The sequence below is a fragment of the Notothenia coriiceps genome, unplaced genomic scaffold, assembly GCF_000735185.1.
Source record: "Notothenia coriiceps isolate Sejong01 unplaced genomic scaffold, NC01 NC01_scaffold00028975, whole genome shotgun sequence".
NCBI classification, from domain to species: Eukaryota; Metazoa; Chordata; class Actinopteri; order Perciformes; family Nototheniidae; genus Notothenia; species Notothenia coriiceps.
In genome coordinates this window covers 18,393-39,546 of record NW_011361676.1, presented here as the reverse complement: position 1 = coordinate 39,546, position 21,154 = coordinate 18,393, and the positions used below count along the sequence as shown (strand labels likewise).

Genomic DNA, 21,154 nt, shown 5'->3' with positions numbered 1-21,154 from the left:
CGGGCCGAACCACGCCCCTTAGCTGTGATATAATGAGCATATACCACGGCCTGTCGTGAGCTATTGCTTCATATTTCAGGCGGCTTTTTATATGCAAAACAAACCCTATATAAAACACTACAGGAAAGGGACATCCCCAGAAAAGCCCCTAGACATTTCTTGGTCTTAAAATATTCAGTTTCCTTAATCCTGAATTTAAATTTATGAGGAAATGTCCTTCAAGTATTAAAAGTACTCGGCAGAATGGCTCTTTTCACACTATTATATTTTTTACAAAATATTATATTATGCTGTTTTTTTATAACTAACAAATGCATGTAGGAGCATTTCAATGTTGTGCTTTTGCGATGTGGGGTTCATTTACTGTAAAATACTGGGTGTATTGGTAGTATAGTACTTTATCTTATCATTTATCATGTGTTTCTATATGTAAAAAGTAACATGTAACTATAAGTGTTAAATAGACAGTAAAACATAAAATACTGGCCTCCGAAATGAGGTGTTAGCAAATAGAAAAACTCAAGTACGAGTGTTTCAAAAGAAATTACAGTAAAGTAATACAAAAGTAGTACAGTACTTGAGTATAAGTACTTTGTAAGATTCCACCACTGGTTGTGTGTGTGTGTGTGTGTGTGTGTGTGTGTGTGTGTGTGTGTGTTGTGTTTTGTGTGTTGTGTTGTGTTGTGGGGTGCGTGCGTGCGTGCGTGCGTGGTGTGGTGTCTGACACCAAAGGTTTTTCAAAAGGGGACAGGCAAAAGTTTTGCACAGCCCCGGAGACAGTTGTAAATATTGGGCTCCCTAGACTGTGGTGTCTCGTCTTATTCATGTGTGAAGATGAAAGCTTGGCCACACACACACACACACACACACACACACACCACACACACACACACACACACACACACACACACACGCACACATATTTTATACATGAACGTCTTTCTTGTCTGCTACTGTATCAAAGGAGATGAACATTCAGGAAAATGGATTCCTCAAAGCTGAGGTTATGAGACTATTTTTATGCTTTAAAGAGGGGAAATCATAATAAAACAGATCCTCCACACCGTAATGTACATCATAGGAAATGCAGAATGACGTGGCAGATACTACTGTACTTCTCATTGCATTCCACTGAATTGTTGCGACATAAAGATGAGAAGAGATGTTATTTTAGGAGCACCTAAGATAGAATTCTAAGGTATTCTGACTAAGAATGACTTCAAGCTTCAATATTTATGATTTCTACAGTATATCTTCTCTCATGGCTTCATTTATTGAAGAGTGACACACCTTGCTTCAGGTTGTTGTGTCTGGGACCTAGTCTAAAGTTTAGGTGGACATTTGTTTGGTCCTTATGAAACGGAAATACAAAAAAGACAATGTGTTTAGTTGGGTGTATTTTAGAGCTGACAGTTTCAAATATATATATACACTATATATACTATACAGAAACAATCAGTTAGGCCTGAATCACCCTTTCTCATTGGCTAACAAAGTGACACATTCTTTATTTATACTTCTAGCTTCCTGTTCCAGGAATGAGTCTGATGAAAATGTAAGCACTCAGAGATTGAGACCTCCACCAAGGTGGTGTCCATAAGTGAAGAAGATAGAGGGTATCGCCCCGCTATTCTGATCCACTCCAAAGTGTAATGGGTTTTTCTTGGCCCACGCTTCACTCTGACACCACGTTTCATGAACATTTTTGACGGTAGTTTTTCTGGTCTCCTGCTGACAAAGAGACAAACAAACAATACGAACTGAAAAGAATAAAGGCACACTCAATATGATCTACATATATATATTATTATTACAATCTTTCTATTGGCCTTAGCCTTGAATAATTGGTAACATCCATGTGTATATGATTTGCAAACACTAATAAAGTTTACATTTCTGCAGTTATAGTCCGTTTTCCAGTGGTTGGCATCCATTATTTCCTGTTCCCAGGTGGAATAAGAGTCGTTATCAGAATGCTTGCAGAGCAGAAAAGTTAATTTGCTCATCAGCAGCCTGACCTGCAGGGCCACCATTATCTTATTAAAGTTTGTCTTCCTCTCTTTTGTCCCCTCTGTGTTCCCAGACTGTGTTGGGCCAGCAGTTGACATTAAGCAGTAAGCTGTGCTTCGCCATTGGCGGTGCACCCAAGGAAGTGGCGGCCAGCGCTACTGCCTTTTTCCTGCAAATCTACCTACTGGATGTCGCTCAGGTAATATCTTTGAGGACAAACTGAATGAGAATGTTGGTGTGGCTTCTGTAAATGAAATAATTAGTATGTGTACGTCTGTTCTTAACTCTAGTCTCTTCCTGTTCCGCTCTGCAGATCAACGCCTTCCAGGCCTCCATGGTGCTGTTCATCGGTAAAGCCTGGGGTGCAGTGACCGACCCAATTGTGGGATTCTTAATCACAAAGAGCAGATGGACAAAGATTGGAAGACTCATGCCCTGGTGAGCTCCCTGATTTCATAAAAGAAATGCCATCATGGTTATTTGTCTAACACAGTTCCTGCATTTCCTCATTTTTTCATTGGCACAAACTTATCTGATTGCACGCACTAGAGAACTATTACTACTATCAAGATAGTGGCACAACATCAAATTAAGAGATACCACCTTTTGTCAACAATGTAAAATTCACTAATTTATATTGTTCAACTATATAGCAAACCAGCGAGGACGACATGTAGGGAACTAAATGAGAAGAACAAACTAATATTTATGTTATCTAAATTAATTAACTTTGACAACATGATCAACCTTCTCTTAGTCAACACATTGATAAGTGCTGCTGTAGACAAACAGTGACGCTTGTGTAAAGGACTGCAATTTGTAGACAGATTATGAAACTTGTTTTGGTCTGCTCCCACTCTCTCAGACATAATTATGGCCTGTACATCAGGCTAATGTTTGTGCAAAATCTAAACAAAAACAAACTGTGTGCTTCAGTTTTTTGACAGATTTGAAATGATTCTCTTCCCAGAGCCCTCACCTGAGGATTGTGCTGAATAAATATTCTCTTTGCTTTAATTACACTGTTCCCGGAAACTCTTTACATACTGTATCCTCCAAGGGCGTGGGCTCTTTTTTTCTCTTTCCTTTGAAGCCAGGCAACAGAATACAAGGAAGTTCATCGGCATTCTTCGATTAATCATAAGGCCAACGTTCTGCTGGTTGACATTTCTTTTTGGACATTATCCAGCTGTCTTTGTCTGCAAGATGTTCCTCATTATCTCCATCCTTTCATTGCAATTTGTCTTGGTGGATTATGTAAAGCTACTGTATTACCACCATTTCCCATAAATCACCATTAGCGAGGCTGATTTTATAAGCGGCTATGTGTGTTGTTCAGTATAGGTATTTTGAACAAACTAGCGTGACACTTACTATGATTACTCATTCAGTATTTAATGCCTACTGCATTATAAACCATAGATTGCACACAATCTAAGCCAGAGTCCACTGTGGCCAGCCAGCAGACAGATGCTGATGGCTGTTCAATCAGCTTTAATTACACCCGGGAAGCTGTGTGTGTGTGTGTTCTTACTTGTGTGAGTCTGCCTATGTGAATACTCAGTGTGGTATATATGGGTATTTTTAAATGTGTGTTCATCAGTATTTGTGATGAGATTGCATGACATTCCCACAGTTTTGACCCTGTTTGGAAAGTCCCCTCTGCCCATCCTGCAGGAAGTGTTTTTCCCCCTCATGGTGTTCACATCCACAGCCAACGTGATTTCTATCTTAGAGTTCTTTAGGATATAGTAGTTATTTCGCCAAAAATGTACTCTTGGGTGTTGCCATGTTTATACTTTTGTGACTGTAGTGATGCACAAGTGGCAAGTATAATGTGTTTTCCTCATAGAAGATTGTCTCTGCTAGAGAAAGACAAGGTTACAGGGCGAAGGAAGAAATATCCCTATGCACAGTAAAGTTACTGTGAAAAAAACCTAAAAATACTTAGGTCAAATTTAAAATAGAATAGAATTTATTTTAATTGTATTAGAATAACAGAAGTAATAGTATAACAGTATTATTAAAGCATTATCAGCAATGCTTGCACATATACAGTGTCCAGTCATGATAACTATGGCATTGACCAAACTGCCTTATTCAATTAATTGGGAGTTTAAACAATTCCTGGGACTGATATCATTATCATTTAAGTATGTGACATTATCAGAAACCACTGTTTAATCCTCTACTTTAAATGGTATTTTGAAATGGTTTGTCTTATCATTATTCCTAAGTGGAGTAGAAGTATAAAGTAAAATAAAATAAAATGTAAAATCTGAAAAACACCCACCAGACCTCTTTCTAAAATCCTCTCTGTTTCACTGCACATCATCTAATTCCAATGCTGCAAGTGTTCTGCACACGTCAGAGAGCAGAGAAGAAGTGTGTGCCAGCTAGCTATCAATCAGCCCGCCTTAATTAAGACAAATGACTGGGACAGGTGTGGATGCGCATTCATGCATTCCTGATGTGTGAGAAAATATGTGAGTGTGTTTTCTGCCAATGTTGCCTCTCCTGTGAGCACAGTCATCTTGCAGGAACATTCTCACTGTCCCATTCATCAACCCCGGGGCCCTTTCATTGCACCCATGACCAAGCGGTCAATACTGCAGCACCAGCGTTGTCCAGCCACCTTTGTTGAGCAAACAAACAGGAGGAGAGTGAGGTAGGGGGGTTGGGACTGGACGATGCTAGAAAGGACCATTCCCTGCCTCTCACGGCCTCTTTCTCCCACTTTCTCTGTTTATTACTGCTGGCGCTCAGCAGGGCAGAGGTCAGAGCCCCCAAGGTTTTTGTCACAGTCACCAAAATGCCATCAATTCCCTTTTTCTACCTGTCGATGTGCTCTTATTATAGCTGCAGGCAACACACTTATAGCTGCAGGCAACACACTTATAGCTGCATGACCAACACACTCCATTTGCTCTTTAAAGCATGAAGAAGAAGAGGGCGGATGATATATTGGTATTTGGACACAAGTCATACTGTTGATGGACCGTAATCCGCCCGTTAAGCTTCATTTCCAACACACAGCTGTTCCCTTTAACCATAATGACACATACCAGTTGTTTACCTATGAATTATACATGGCCCACATATTGTCCGAGCTTTTAGAAAAGAGCAACACAGCAGAATTGCTTCATGCTACGTGTGCTTAAGTGTGCTGCATATTCATATCTGTGTGTGTGTATTTTTTAATGGGTTTGCATTTCTGTGGTATTGTCTGTCCCTCCCTGTAACAATTCCTATCATACTTATGACAACATAATCATTTAGCAGGCAGCTCAGCCTCACTATAATCTGCCAGAAATATGTCCTGATTTTGACACTGCGCTGATATGAAATTGCATAACCCAACCACTGCTTAACACACAGCTTAAAAATGGCGTTGATGGCTGTCAGGAGATAGCTTGGGACCATAATTGCTTGAAACAAATGTGGTGTGTAATTAAGCTAACTGTATAAAAAAGGGATATGAGTACATCAAGTTCACAATTCAATGTTTAGTCCAACCTGATGGCATATTTGTGTGTGTCTTTTAGGATGGTGGGATGCTCTCCCTTCCTGGTCGTCTCCTACTTCTACCTCTGGTTCGTTCCTCCTTTCATCACTGGCAGGTTCCTCTGGTACCTCTGCTTCTACTGCCTCTACCAAACCCTCATCACTGTAAGTGCAAATCTTCTTTTAAAAAGCACATTTGATGTTTTATGAATCCCGTTACTCAGATATAGGCTACTACAACTCAGCAAGACTTCACACGGAGCGCAGGAGAGACGTCAAGTGAGATAAAAGCTGTTCTGATTGATGCAGCTCAAGACACATTCCATAACATATAGATAAAATGCTGCAAAATAACAAAGTGGAGACGATTACAGTCATCTCATGCCAGACTCCGACAGCTCCTGGTGGGATTTTCACTTTGATTTGTGAGACACGCAGCAGATTAGAGCCCAGAGCTCTTAGATGCCTCACCTCAAAGGGGGAAGTGTAGTTATTTAGGCTGTCTTTTGTTAGAATGGGCCAGACCATTCATCTTCCTCTCTCCATTTCTACTCTGGGGTAACCCATATAACATGTGCCACAGAGCGCGTAGACCGCTGCAGCCACACTGCGGCGAGCAGTAATGGCATGTCATTCTAACTACTTGAAAAGTATAAGGTCAATGCTGCCAGGAACCTCACGCTGGCTAAATGCTGGTTACCGCTTTTAGCCTTTCCTTCATTGTCTCTGGATGTGTGTTTGTGTGAAGCAAGCAGGAAGAGGCCAGCTGCTATCATTCAGAGTCTTTAAACAGAGGTCAGCATGCAACATATCAATGTTTATGTTCCTATAATAGGCTTTCATCAGATGTATTAGTTCTCACTTCCATCTGTAGTGCACGGTTAATCACGCTGATTCTATAAATGTTTGCGTCCACTAAAGGCCCCATAAATGACATGCTGTATAGAACCAGTGGCTGGAGAAAATCCTTGCAGGGCCGCGTTTATTTTCGTCGTGGCTTCCTCGGTGCTGACTGAGCCCTTGTGTAAATTACAAAGTGAAGCATTCACTCGGTTTGCTCGCCTATTCTCTGGCAGAGGTGGTGAGGAAGACGAAGAAAACAGAGAGCTGAGGTTGGCCGATGTTGGAAAATGCAGAGATTGCTTTTGATATATTTACACAGTTCTTTGCATTTTCACAGGCACTAGTACATGAAAGACATCTAAACATATCTTGGGTGTTCCCTTTTGATTGTGAGTCAAATCTTATACGCTAACAATTCTAAGACTGGAAGCCATGTTGGCAGCTCTGTGAGGCTAAGCTAAATGAACCCGAGGATGCTAACACGCTCACAATTACAATGCTAATTACAATGCTAACTACAATGCTAATTACAATGCTAACTACAATGCTAATTACAATGCTCATTTTTAGAGGTTAATGTTTACCAAGTTCACCATATTTGTTCTCCTATTTCCTTAATTGACAAATGAACCTAAAGATGGCACTAGAGAGGTTTAAGTATACTTGCTTAGTTAAGCTTGACTCCTGAAATCCTATGCGATCGTGATTTTGACCAGACTTCACCAAAATGTAAAAAAGGTCTGTCCTAAGGATTTTTTTATTTCAAGTCTCTGGGAAAGTGAAAAACTGTTGACAGATCACATGGGGGATGTGATCTCCTTCCAAAGTAATAATATTTTTTCCACTTCTATTCACCGAGCCTTCGCTAAACTGTTCCCCCCCTGGGGAGGCCCGCTTCCCACTTCTAAAATCTTTGCGCTACATGAAAGGTTAAGCAACGACCAAAGTGATTACAATTCATCCTGAAGGAAACATTAACTTTTATGGCAATCCTTTCAAAAGCTGTTTAAACAGTTCACTCAAAACCTCAAATGTCAAATTCATAACGGTGCTTTGGGAGACCCATGTCATTATGATTCATCATGGGAGAGCCATGAATGTCTGTATGCAATCCATTGAATAGATATTATGGTCTGGATCAAATAGAACCGCTGCATCTAGGCCAAGAAAAAAGAAAAACCCTGAGAAATCATTATTTGTCACCCTCCGAGACGGCAATTGTTTGACTGCTGCTGTGCTTGACTCATTTTGTTTTCTACCCGAGAAATGACTGTCTTTCTGCTTCTTTGCAGTGCTTCCACGTGCCTTATTCTGCTCTAACCATGTTCCTGAGCACAGACCAGAAGGAAAGAGACTCAGCCACTGCTTATCGTAAGCTCATTCAACATATAAAGCAATTGTTTAGGGCTACAATGCTTAGAAATCTTTGCCTATTTTAGTTTTTTTGCATATTGTGAATAACTTTGAATATTGGATATTTCTTGAATCATACCAGGAATGACATTTGAGGTGCTGGGGACTCTCGTGGGCGCTGCCATTCAGGGCCAGATTGTAGCAAGCGCTCACACTCTGAAGCACTGCCCGCCTTACAACATGACTACCGGTTACCTTGGCAACAGCAGCGGGACAGAGATCGTGAAGAAACATGTGCGCTCCCAGGACTACCTGTCACACTCGGTAAATATCAATGAGCCAAACTAGGAGCCCAGGTGTTCTCAAAGAAGGCCACAGAGTTGCTTTGAAAATAACTCGGACATGTCATCAACATTATCCTTTATAACCCGGAGCTGCGGTGTGTGCTCAAGGCAGTTTGCTAAATAACCCGAGGTCGAAAAAAGCAGCCTGAATGAAAAGGGGGATTGTTTGAAATTGGCTCCATATTTGCAGACTGTCTACAGGTTACACTGAAAATGGCCTCATGTTGTAACCCATGGGATAGAAAGGAGACGCCACTGTTTGATATGTGAACCCGACATCCTGAGCCGGCTCCCCTCGCGCGACCACAAAGGGGGTTCCTCCCTCACATCAGGCTCCAAACTGTGGCCCCCACTTCGAGGGGTCTCCACAGTCTGTAAGTCATTAGGCCTATTTATATCCCATCCACAACACTTGGAACAAGGCTCTTCAATATGTTGGAAATATTTATCTTTTCTGTATTTTAGCTTGAAATTGTAGGGAAAATGTCAAGTTTGCAGAGCTGTGAATAAACTGCTACTGTGAATCCATCATGGGAGATTTAGGAAGATAAAAAGAGTCCAAACGGTCCTTCGTTGGATTTTGGTCGCGCCACAGCTTTTTGGGCTTCAAAATGGTTCTTTTCCAATGGATTTTGGGTGAACCTGATCGGGGCGACCCACTCACCACGCCAAGCCCTTTTCAGCCACCCGCTAAATTCCTCTGCGGTTGCTGGTGAGGGTGGCACACCGTCTAGGCAAACTAGGTCTGCCCTCGGAAACAGGGAGTGTTTGATGTGCTTAAATAATAAATGAACCGCCGGGCTGAGCCGCACGGAAAAATAGCAAACAAACAAGAGGTTGTTTAAAGCACAGCAGTTCCTGTCGGGGTACGCCATTAAACGGTTAAGGCTGTATTTTGGGATACAGATGTACTTGAGGTTTCCTCTTGTTTATGCTTGTGTTTGTACAGTGAAATGTGCATAGAGTGGAAAGCAACGCCGCAAAGTCACAGTAGATAAATCACACACGCATTGAAATGAACAAAATAAATGTATCCCTCAATCGAGTAAAAACCAAACACCCTCTGCGAAAATGTCTAGAATGAATGTATAGCATGTTGAAATAAAGCACTTTCATTTTTAACGCATTTGAGAACATTATGAATTAAAGATTGAGGAACGGCTCAGAATAGCCTGGATTGTGCTGGCTGTGTGAGAGGAGGGGGATTGATGTTCCATGTGTGTTCTTTGTCTCTGCAGAAGGAGGTATACATGATAGCTGCTGGAGTTATAGGAGGAGTGTTCCTGGTCTGCACCCTGGTCATGTTCCTGGGAGTCAAAGAGAGAGAAGGTGAGACTTATAATTCCTATAATGCTAAAACAACCACATCAATCTTCACTTGTTAGTTTTACATATCACAAAGAGTCTAAACTGTCGTCCTGTGGTTCCAAAAACCTGTGTTTTTAACTCCATGTCGCTTGAGAGTCCCCCAACATTATTGGAGTGCACAGAAAAGGGCTAAAATACCCCTTTATATATCATTCAAAAAGCTAAATATCAAACATTAGCTAATCTCACTTTACCGAAAGTGACATGTTAGTGCATTTCCTTTTTTACAACAAAGTGGACTGAATGTATTTTGGTTTTGGATGTGGTTAAATAAAACAAGCCATCTGAATAATACTGTGGCAATAATACTCCATTCATTTATTTGTAAAGTACACGTTCTTATTTGTACTATTCTTACATTTGAACACACTTACATTAATCTTAAATGATCAAATTTGTCTACATAATTATTATTATAGTTTATTTTTGTATCTACTGTTATATACAGATTGTGTCCTATATATTATTTTTGGATGTAATATATTTATTTCTTTGTTCAGATATCTTATCATTTCTCTATGTTGTTTATATACTGTATATGTTTCTATTATAACATGGAAGCAACTGCAGCATACCCCAATTTCACCCCAGGGATCAACACAATGATCTTGATTCTTAAATCTGAAATTCAATCTGAAGATGTCACCTTAGGCTCTGGGAGCATACTTTCTTTTTAAGTACTATTGTTTTAAAAATAAATTCTTCATTTTATGAGCAAATGATTCATTCAATAACAATCCACATATGAATATAGAAAGACATAAGTGTTAATAATGAGCCCTAATGAGCTATTTCACATTTGGTAATACATTTTGAATTTCAACCAGTACAATTGGAGTAACCTGAGGGCATCCCTTTGGGTGACTTGTGTAAGATGCATAATACGTAACAGCAGTGTTCACTGTTCCATTTTCCTCGTCTCTTTTTGTACTTGTCACACACAGTGAGTGTACTTGGACATCTGCCAGTGTTAGCTCTGATTCTCTGATCTCTATTCAAACTGATAAACAGCACAGGTACTGCAATGCAGTGGCAGTTCCAGGATCTCCAGTTGGCCATCGCATCGCTTTTCTCATCCTGCATGTTATTCGATACGCCTATCATAATTCTAATTCCTGTTGTAACTGTTTCAGATCCGTACGCCCCGAGGACAGAGAAGCAGGTCCCCTTCCATGAGGGCTTCATCCTGGTGATGAGACACGGGCCATACCTCACTCTGACCGCTGCCTTCCTCTTCATCACTGTCGCCATTCAGGTAAAAGCACATTTATCTAATCTCAGACACTCAACGTTACAGTAAATGGAGTCCTGGCTGGATCCTGTCAACGCGGGAGAATTGCTGGCGCTCGATGTTGATTCGATCAATATAAAGGAGCACTTACTGAAAGCTCCTGGTTTAAAGCAGGTTTTAAGTCTCTCCAGAGGGAAAGCAGAGCAGCACATTCCCGCTGTTTGTCTGTCACTTGTAAGCCCATGCTTTAGTTTTGGCACCTGGGGTTTAGGCCGTGTCAATTATTGCAGACTCTTCCAACTTTTGCATCATATCTATTTCTGTATATCTTCACCCCCTCATCTCGGTGGAGGTGTCAGTTGTCATCCATGTGAGCCCCGGAGTGGGAATAAATCACTGTGAAATGCCGTCAGCAGTCTTCTCCAGTCACTTCATTTGGCACTCCAGCGACAGTGCTGAGTAGACAAGACACGTCTGAATATCTGAACATTTGGTCTCTGGTTTCTGCAGCTGGTACAGAGCAACTTCGTGCTCTTCTGCACTTACGCCGCCGACCTGAGGGATCACTTCCAGAATATTGTGCTGACCATCCTGGTGAGTGGAGATTCACCCAGAAACATCCAAAGATATACTGTGATACGAACCACTGTGACGGCCAATTAGACCTTGACCTAAGCTTTAGCAACTTTTTAACATTTTCTATAATACATGTTATTCTGTTAAGGGAAACTAGCAATTTTGCACATTTGCACACACTTTTACCCATACATAAACATCATGACAATGCCTTTCTTACTTACTGAATCACAATCAAAACTATTTTCTTTCTATGTGTGACTCATTATCCATTTGCGCTGGTTTACCCAGGTTTCTGCAGTGATAAGCGTCCCAATGTGGCAATGGTTTCTGGAGAGGTTTGGGAAAAAGACGGCAGCTTTCTGCGGCATCACTGTGAGTATACTGTTTTTATTTTGGTTTGTTTTAACGCTGACTATTACACTGCCTGTGCCACCCTGTGGACAAAGATGGGAATGTGGTCTCTTTATCCATAAGACTTTTTGTTTCTCTCTGTCCAGTGGATCATGCCCTTCACCATGATGCTGGTCTTCATCCCTAACGTTGTGGTGGCCTACGTCGTGGCCGTCTCCTCTGGACTCAGTGTGGCAGCCTCGCTCCTGCTGCCATGGTTAGACTCCAGAGCACATCAAATGATACCTCACTCAAGAAGATCATCCCTCTTTTGTCACTTCTTAGTCGTTTTTGAAAGATCCCTTCATAAATGTTTCCAGAGCAGGCGATAAATATAATGAACCCCAATATCTACTTTCCACATCCTACCCAAACTCAAGTCACTTCCTCAACCTCCGGCCCCTTTAAATGATTAAGTCTAAAAGTTTACAGACAAACCACATATGGAGACAAAGTCAAAATTAAATTATAATTAAAAAACAAATACAAACATTACAAACTACTATACTGTTATCTCAATGCTGACATATTCTAAATAACATTTTTTGTCACTTTTGTTTGCAGTGTAGTTAATGCATTTCCTCCAATTTTGGGAAACTCTTCCCCCCCATATTCTACAAGACAAATGTCACTTTTTACATCACATATTGGATCAAGCCTTAAAAACACCAAATACGTTCTGAAAAAAGGGTTTAGTAGAGGGTTTCATGCTCTGAATGATCTAGCCTGAGATCACATGAATCGTCTTCTCTTGTGCAACAGTTTCCCCCAGCAGTTCAGAAACACGCCATCCTGAGTATTAAAAAAAATATTCTACAGTTTAATTTATATTCTTAGAATAGGGATTATGTCATGAAAATCCACTAAGCCCCTGACATTGTTTTTGTAACTGCAGTGCTGCTATAACTCTGTCCGTGAGGTGGTCGTGCTGCACAGATACTTCCCTTTGAATTGATGCAAAGTGTCATTAGTTAAACCACAACCCTGCTGTTAGTGGTGACTGCAAGTCTAGAGGGCCCCGTCCGTTCAATTGGGTCATGTCACGGTCATGAGAGCGACGTCATTTTTATGAATTAGAGGCGGCGTTCACTATAAATCTCCCATACCATCATAGAGCTAATACACAGCGCAAGAGGTAAAGCAATATTCTTCTCCGTGTCTGTTTGTTTTCCAGCCGTTTCTATGGCCCTCTCTGCTCCTCACTCATCTCCCGTCCCCTCCCTTAAAACCCCAAATTACAGGGGCCTCTCCTGGGGGCATGTTTATTTTGGAAGGGGCCGTTTGTTTATCCTGTCAGTGGGCCCAAGGCTGCTGGTACCGCCTGCTGCTCATCATCTAATCTTGTTATTAGCTCTGTAATGTGGCTATATGTAGACACAACATCAGCTGCTGCCCTTTGTATTAAATAATTAAATTAAGAGTGTGAGGGAGGTTATAACACGACTTAAAAAATGTCTAAATCTTACAGCGATGTTAAGTAATAAAGACAAAAGCTTAGGGAATCCTGCCAAAACTAATAGCACCAATTGATGTCAATTCAACTCTGGTGTACTTTTCAGGTCTATGCTGCCAGACGTGGTGGATGACTTCAGACTGGCCAACCCCTACTGTAAAGGCCATGAAGCCATCTTCTACTCCTTCTACGTATTCTTCACCAAGTTCGCTGCTGGAATCTCCCTGGGAGTGTCCACCCTCTGTCTGGAGTGAGTCTGCATCTTATCACACATGCACCATTAATTTACACATTTGTCATGGTACCTGCAGAAATGCACTAATCCTTAGAGCTGATGTATGAGTTTGCTCATTTGCAGCATTGCAGCGTCAGAATTGGATGTCGATTTTCTGTAACCTGTTTTAATTGGATCTCTGTGTGTGTGTGTGTGTGTGTGTGTGTGTGTGTGTGTGTGTGTGTGTGTGTGTGTGTGTGTGTGTGTGTGTGTGTGTGTGTGTGTGGGTAGATTTGCAGGGTATGACACCGGTGCTTGCAAGCAGCCTGCTCCTGTAGTGTACACCCTGAAGCTGCTAATCGGTGCCGCCCCTGTGGCCTTCATCGTGACGGGGTTATTGATCCTGCTGCTGTATCCCATCAGCGAAGACGTGCGGCTCAGGAACAGACTCTGCCTGGATGAGCTACGGTGAGCAGACATTTAGAAGAGCATCCAAAAAACTTCGACCATTCAGTCTTTAAAAGTGTACACCGTCAATGTAACTCATGCATTTCAGTTTACGAGTCACAAGTTCAGTCTGTAAAAACGGTTGTATAATGCCTCCTGTAGAAGTGGAGGGAGCTGTGAAGCAGCTTATTTTCCCTAAAATATTCTGTCATAGGTTGGAGAATTACATTTTTAAAGCCTTCAAAAAAACAGGGAAGTCCAATACCCATTCTACTATTGTATTTAGTATGCTAGAGAAATATCTATTATGTTCAAATACATAGTATGTCATATGCAGTATGCTGAAATACCAGGATGTCCTACTGCATCCATTTTGCCGTATGTAGGCCAGCATGCCTATTCTGACCCATAATCCTTTGCAGTGGAAATATGAGCAAGGTCAAAGTTCAGAGCAATGTTATCACTGAATAGTTTGTCCTCATAGTATGCATACTACATGCAACAGTATGTACTTTGGAAGGGCAGCTGCAGTACATAGTCAATGTAAACATATAAAGTATATGATTTAAAACACAGCATTGAGTTGCATTTTGGGAATTGTAGGAGTGGGAACTTGACCAATTGAGAGTCTGGATATCTCATACGCTGCTGGATGCATTTAGATTCTTTCTTTATAGTGATTTACTGAGTCTTCCATGACTAGTCAGCTCTTCTGTTTTATGTTACAAATTGAATAAGGAGGATTTCTACATAAAGGCATACTATATATGTTATGATAAATGTTCTTTCCTTATATGAACCAGGGAACAATGTTTTTATAAGCTAGCATGTTTAGCTGTGCTATTATGCTATTCACATTTACTATTGATCGGTGGTGGGTGACCAGGTCCCAACAAACCAAATGTCTCCCCCCCAATGCGCAGTAACAAATTAGTATCTTAATAAAGAAAAGTAAACTAAGGCTAACCAAGGCAGTAGGCATTATTCACTTCAAGTGTTTAGAAATGCATCTTCCTAATTCAACTAGTGTATTTCCTGTAAAAGTAGGTAAGTAAAAATCAAAACTGGCCAGGAGGGAACAAAAACATAATAATACATTAAATAAAATAGCTTTCAGTCTTGTCCATCACAGCAACAACAGGTGGGCCCCCCCACAGTGTGTGGGCTATTTTGTCACCTAGAACCACTGGTGTCTTTAACTCTGTCAAACAACTCTCCACAGAGGCAGGGGCAAGCACATCTGTTATTATGGACGCTGATTTTGTACGACCACATGACATTTTCTTTACTATCTCAGAGTCTGGAAAAATGGTCGGCGCTAGCTTGTTACCACAGTCATTTGACCTGTATGATTGGGAGTGTTGCACTGTATGGTAAACACTGGTTATTTCTGCTGCTGTTACCTTGTCTGAGTGGCCCTCATTTTTTGGTTTGACTAGGAATGTCTCCATGGAGTGGGATGTCTCTTTTTGAGCGACACGTTTCTTGTGAGAATCGTATTCTCGGTGTCTTGTTTTGACGTTGTATTCACCGCCATGTGAAATTGAAAAATGACTCTTCACCCACTGGCTTCTTCTTAGCTATAGTTTCAGTTTCCTCCATTTTCCATAACCTGCTGCGTCGCCTGCGTTATTGACTGACTTTCGTTGTTGTTGTTTGGCGGGGCCGCGGGGGGGGGGCCAGTCTTTGTTGTATGTGCATCTTCTTTTCTTCTTAGCTGTAGTTTCAGTTTCCTCCATTTTCCATAACCTGCTGCGTCGCCTGCTTTCGTTGTTGTTGATTGGCGGGGCCGCGGGGGGGTGTGTGTGAGTGAGTTACTCTCATTGGTTAACACTTGACCAGCACCCGCCGTGTGTTACAGTTTGATTGACAGCAAACACACCCCCGTGATGATAGCCTTCCCTGCTTTAGAAAAGCGTTTTAGCCAATCAAAATGAAATATGCGGGACATCGTCTCAATTTGCGGGACGCACCACAATTCGTGAAAATGCTGTGCAGTCCCGCGCAAAGCGGGACATCTGGTCACCCTGTGGAAGAAGTATTACTACTATTAAAAAAATCTATTACAGTAGCAATGTTTTCCTACTTTGTCCTGACGTGTTGTCATGTCTCCCCCAGGAAACAAAGCATCAGCTCCAGAACAATGGAGGATTTGAGTAACGTGTGACCTGGATCCTGAATGAAGTGAATTCACAAAGCCACGTTTTCCAGTGCTGCCGCTGGAAAGTTGTCCTTAGTGTATATTACACTGATAATTAGTTAAATTGTTTGAATGTAAACATTTGTTTCCTTTTCACATGTACTGTACAGTCATCTTGAATATATAAAATATATATAATAAGATTACCTAATTTATATAAATGAATGTATATCATTTCTTGCTGTGTTTAGCTCTATTTATTTATGATATTATGATTATTGAGGACTGATGATATGAAATGAATAAATGTTGTAGAGGTTGGTTGGTAGACCGAATAAGTGTGGGTCTTTGTGTTTTTTTGTTGAAGATCAATAAGTAAAATAGACAGGAATGCAAATGTTTTATGATGATTTAATATTCAAAGGGTCAAAATATATATATTTCTCAAGAAGGTGCATTTACACTTATCTGGTCTTCTGTAGAATCTTTGTAACCAGTGTTTCTGTTGAGTCTTGCCCCCTCCAGTGGTCAGTTGTGATACAGAGCTTGGCATTATAAATATTCAGAAGTGATTAATATTTTAAATATAATCAAACGTAACCCAGAGTGTTATGTAACAAGGTTCAATTACACTTGGTGAAACAATAATTTGAGCGGGACTATTCAGCCAATTACCAATCCAGAGATTTGATGGGTCAAATCTGAATTTCAATTTCTCTAATGCAGCAGTGATCACAAATACATTCCAAAACAAATATATACATCACAAGTGAACTTCTATCGGTTTTCCTACCGGGACAGCAGCATTCATAAAACATATCAGAGGAAGTAGAGCACTGCATTCCGTCAACTAAAAAATAAAATAAAAAACATGGCATGGAGCTCAAACTTCTTTCAGGTAGGCTTTTTTTTTAAAGCAGCAACACGTGAACATTCAATATGAATAGGCAGCCCTTTTATACAGAGAATAGAAAAATAGATTGAATTATAAATAAGCATTTATAAAACACTGGTTATCTGCATAGCTGAAGCATTTGTGCCATACCTATTGCCTTTTGGATTGAGTCAGATATATTTCCGAAACAATTATACTTCATTTTGTGTGTTAAGAGAATTCTGAGGTTGTGTTGGAGGTCTGGAAGGGGGCCGGACTGGAGGGGACGGAGTTGTCTGGACTCCCAGGAGTACGTAGCGTATTTTTTCGCTTCCCATTGCGCACTGTGAGTTCCTCTTTGGGCTTGAACGTCAGAGGAACAAAGCCGTCTGCATCTGCTACAAGCACAATCCACAATGGACCTGCAAAATAACAACACCATTGGCATAAGCACGGATTTCTACACATCTGAGATTAATTATCCAATGCAGTTTGTAATATCCATTACTGATAGTATGTCACTTAAGGACATAATATACACTATGCTCATTCAAAAGTAGTAAGCTGCTTATGTTTAAACCTTGTAATCTCACCTAGGCTTTTAATCACTTCCAATTATAGCTAACGGATGCTAAAAGAACAATAACGCTAAAATGTTTTGTTAATGATTGTACATGTTCTTTATTATTTTAAATAAATTCTGATTGGGTTATTTAAAGATTTAAAAAAGTTAAAGAAGTAACGACATAAACTTGGACAACAAAATTATCTGATGACGTTAAAATGATGTCACTAGGGTAGCTCGTCACACAAGCTAGCTGAAAATACTCACAGCGGGGTAGTACTTCCGAAGTGGCCTTCAAAGACTTTCCTCTAATTCGTTTGAATTAATCTACTCCGTACACTCATTGTTAATCTCACAGGCAAGAAAAGGGTGATGTATATACCACTTTGTAGTATCGAAAAAACGATCTAATGACAAAACTGAAGGCAACTACACCATTGGAATTACTTTAAAATGAATTGAGGCAAAAATAATCTTTGCATACCATATGTCATCTCAACAATGGTGAGGTTGAAGAGCTCTTGGAGGGCACGCAGACACAGCTTCCCGTCACACAGCAGCACTGGCCTCCGCTCATCAATGAACACATTTTCTGATAACTGCTTCTGCAAATGCGCAAATGAGGAAAGCAAAGAGAAACAGTCAAAGAAAGTTGAGCTGGATGCTGTTATAACAGATCTATCTTGATCTGATACCTGACATTGAAACACACAGTCATTGTGTGACTGGAGCACATTAAACAATTCCAGGTATTTACGTTGTCTTATCCTTAAATTCCCGCTAATTAAGCTCTTTAAGCTTATCAATCAAAAGCCGCTAATGGCAGAGATTGTAGAAGAAAGGGAATCTTCATCTCTATAGCTGGGTAATTATAATCCAAGCATAGCCAGTTACAAATACACAGAGAAAATGGAGGTAAACATTTTAATTAAACTGTACCTGACATGTGACATTGACGTAGGGGGGTTCAGAGGCAGTGGGGTAGACACTCAGGGCCTTCTTGCCATTCTGGTTATAATCTCTGATTTCTCCCATGCACTGTTGTACATCTGCAAAGCGAGTAAAAAGCCTCTCCATGTTATGAACGAGCTGCTCCAGCGTGCGCTCCTTTGCCTGGCTTGATGTCTTTTCAGCCATTGGCAGTGTGGCATCTGTGTGGAGTTTGTCCACCGGCTCGGGGCGAGGAGAGTTGGTCCGGCTGGGGTCCCTGCTGGGCTGGCCGGCCACCGCCAGGCTGGTCATGCGGTTGACATGCTCCATGTCAAAATTCTCAACTGTGATGGAGGAGGCACTGGATGTGGCTGATGTCTGCTCAAAGAACTCAACGGAGCTGGTGACGGGGCTGGGCTCGCCACTCCTTACTTCCTCCACCAGCCTACGCCTGTTGCCTGGTGAGCGAACAACTCCCCCTCCAGGCAAAACCAAATCCTTTATCCCTCTGTGCTCCCTGTTATCCTTGGACTGGTGCTCTGAGTGCCTTCTAATCCCTGCGAAGAAATTTGAAGGTGACTCATGGTTGAGAGGAGAGGGGGAAGGTGGGGCAGAAGTTTCTCCATCAAGCATCAGCTCTTTAACTATGAGTCGAAGAATATATTTATCCGTGTTAGACGATGGGAGAAAGGCAGGGTCATTGGACTTCTGCTTGCCCACCATCAACAGCAGCATCTTGTCATTGAGGAAGCACACTCCTTTAGGTTTCTCGTTTGTCTGCAGAGAGATCTGCTGAATGTTCGGCATGGCTGAGGCTGTAATGCAATACACAAGCACCATGTTGCAGGTGTTGGAAGCCACGGCGACGGTGGAGCCACGTGGGTCAAAGGCCACAATGTCTGGAACCAAAATACCTGGGATACTGACTTTGCGACTTGTGGTGACTTTACGCTCATAGGTAACCAGGATGAGGTATGAGGAGTCCTGACCAGTGCCTGTCAAGGTGTCTCTACGACGCAGGTGAATAATGGGGCTGGGGTCAGAGCGACGATGCCTGGCCAGGAGGTGGGTGAGATCTAAGGGGCCTGAACAAGGGACGTATGACCTATCTGAATCAAAAGACCTTCTTCTCGAGTCCAGAGGAATGTCTTCTTCTGACAAATGAGACCCGTCACCCTGCACAGACTCTGCCTCTGGCTGCATGTCAAAGGCCATGCCTGCATTCAACCCACATATTTTATCCAGAGGCAGCTCTGTAGCTACAGCTACTTGAGCCTCTCCTGTGGCCTCGATAGCACATATGTAGCCTCCTACATCAAAAATGGGGCAAAAAGAGCAGGCAGCAAGACTCTTCTGGATGTCATTCCAGATGTAAGAGTGTAGAGAGCTTCCTATAGCCACTACCAGGCGCGTACCATCCTTAGTCCAACATGCACAGTGGATAAGTCCACTACCTTTGATGTCCGCTTTAATTCTCCTGTTATCCACCCTGACAGAAAAAAGCACATTAGTGTCCTTCTTGGTCAGCACAGCCAGAATATCCAGTTTAGGATGCCACACACAGCCTTGGGAGAGCAGGGGGAAGGGCTCGCTCATCTCACAGGTCTGAGTGCACAGCAGTTTGTTCTGCTCCAGCGCACTGAGCTGCAGTTGCCACACGGTAACATGTTTCTTGTGCTGAACAGCCAGCAAGGCAGGAGAGTCAGAGCAGCACAGCGGGCCCCAAAAGAGCCCAAGGACATGCTCAAACTGCCCAATTACGTTAGTGTCCCCAAAATGCACCTCGCCATTGACGAAGAAAAGAGATGTCAGGCAGACCTGCTTGCCGTCTGTCCATGCTATCCCGTGCACAGGGTGGATAGCTTGATGTAGAGTGTTGAGACCCGTCCGAAGCAGCTTTGCCTTACCAAGATCCATCCTGGCAGGTATTAAGAACCTTGTTCAAAGAGAAACACAAAAATGAGTCGGAACATTGATGACAGAGACAACTGAATCTGGTGTGATCAGGTCCTGCAAAGGAGTATTCTCGCTAATGCCTTTACCTATGCAGATTAAGAAAAGCCTCTCGTTTCTCCTTCCAAGTACATGCCTTAATCCCTTCTGCCTGAGCTGAGGCAGTGGTGACGAACACTTATAGCTGCTTACGACTGAATGACCTCAACACACTGGTCTTGTCAGGTCTTGAGGGCATTAACATTACAATGTGTTGAGAAGGAATGCCTCATCACAGCATTTCCTATTTTAGATCAGATGAATCTGCTTTGATTGCTTTGAATCAATTAAGTCGCCCCCTTATCAAATAGAGATGTTCTCTATTATCAGAGGTCAACAGAAAAAGAAAAGCATTGCATTTAAAAGTGAGTTTGCAAGTTAAATACAATTGAGAATTGTTACAAAATGTAAATATGAATATAACAACAGTATGGAGAAGTTGCAGGAAATTACTTAAGACAAATGTATTTAGGCAAGGATATAGTTACTTCACATAAGTGGTCAAAATGTAAAAGTTATAAACGTATACACCATTATGACACGCAGTTTAAAATGTTCTACCAACGTAACTCATTATGTTGTAAACATGTAGCATGCTAACTAATAATTGCAGTAAAAATACAGACGGACATGTAATTTTACTATACGTACCTTATAAAACCACCAGCATCTCATGTGGAGTCTGCGTGAAACACTTAAAGCGAGTCTCCCATCCTCTAAATCACGTTTTGAAAATGTTTCTGAAATGGTCATATCTATTTAACTCGGAAGCAAAACCAGCAGACATTGTAGGTGCACTCTGGGAACTGTAGTTGGATTATAGTCGTTTTATGTTTGCCACTTTGCCAGCTCGTTGTCGCTGCGTGTGTTGATACAAAATAATTTACATTAAAGGGAAACTTAAACGAAATATTGGT

General features: G+C 41.5%; 2 protein-coding genes across 3 annotated transcripts in view; one reads left to right on the top strand and one right to left on the bottom strand.

Annotated features, from left to right (window-relative positions):
• mfsd2b (MFSD2 lysolipid transporter B, sphingolipid) overlaps positions 1-16,214 on the top strand; it is a 20,339-nt gene extending 4,125 nt beyond the window's left edge. The window contains exons 3-15 of the mRNA XM_010786291.1: positions 2,084-2,209; positions 2,324-2,448; positions 5,556-5,679; positions 7,650-7,728; positions 7,853-8,034; positions 9,293-9,383; positions 10,556-10,677; positions 11,164-11,247; positions 11,521-11,604; positions 11,730-11,839; positions 13,182-13,325; positions 13,581-13,757; positions 15,855-16,214. Coding sequence (XP_010784593.1) covers positions 2,084-2,209; positions 2,324-2,448; positions 5,556-5,679; positions 7,650-7,728; positions 7,853-8,034; positions 9,293-9,383; positions 10,556-10,677; positions 11,164-11,247; positions 11,521-11,604; positions 11,730-11,839; positions 13,182-13,325; positions 13,581-13,757; positions 15,855-15,903 — 1,497 coding nt within the window. The 3' untranslated portion in view covers positions 15,904-16,214. The remainder of the gene's footprint in view (positions 1-2,083; positions 2,210-2,323; positions 2,449-5,555; positions 5,680-7,649; positions 7,729-7,852; positions 8,035-9,292; positions 9,384-10,555; positions 10,678-11,163; positions 11,248-11,520; positions 11,605-11,729; positions 11,840-13,181; positions 13,326-13,580; positions 13,758-15,854) is intronic.
• A 715-nt stretch (positions 16,215-16,929) lies between these two features.
• wdcp (WD repeat and coiled coil containing) lies at positions 16,930-21,014 on the bottom strand. 2 transcript variants are annotated; one of them, XM_010786288.1, is made up of 4 exons: positions 20,889-21,014; positions 18,255-20,181; positions 17,800-17,920; positions 16,930-17,172 (listed from the first exon to the last, which is right to left on the bottom strand). In XM_010786288.1, the coding sequence occupies exons 2-4, from the start codon at positions 20,160-20,162 to the stop codon at positions 16,982-16,984; spliced, it is 2,220 nt and encodes a 739-aa protein (XP_010784590.1). In that variant the 5' UTR covers positions 20,163-20,181; positions 20,889-21,014; the 3' UTR covers positions 16,930-16,981. The 2 variants fall into 2 exon arrangements, with proteins under 2 accessions (XP_010784590.1, XP_010784592.1); XM_010786290.1 differs by lacking the exon at positions 20,889-21,014 and adding an exon at positions 20,288-20,527.
• Between the last annotated feature and the right edge of the window lie 140 nt (positions 21,015-21,154).

Bases quoted from the DNA above. Each gene is read 5' to 3' on its own strand.
- wdcp (XM_010786288.1), bottom strand. From the start codon at position 20,162: ATGGATCTTGGTAAGGCAAAGCTGCTTCGGACGGGTCTCAACACTCTA. The intron at 17,921-18,254 runs GTACAGTTTAAT...GCGCATTTGCAG, and splicing joins ACGTCAATGTCACATGTCAG to AAGCAGTTATCAGAAAATGT. The intron at 17,173-17,799 runs GTATGCAAAGAT...GTTATTTTGCAG, and splicing joins CATTGTTGAGATGACATATG to GTCCATTGTGGATTGTGCTT.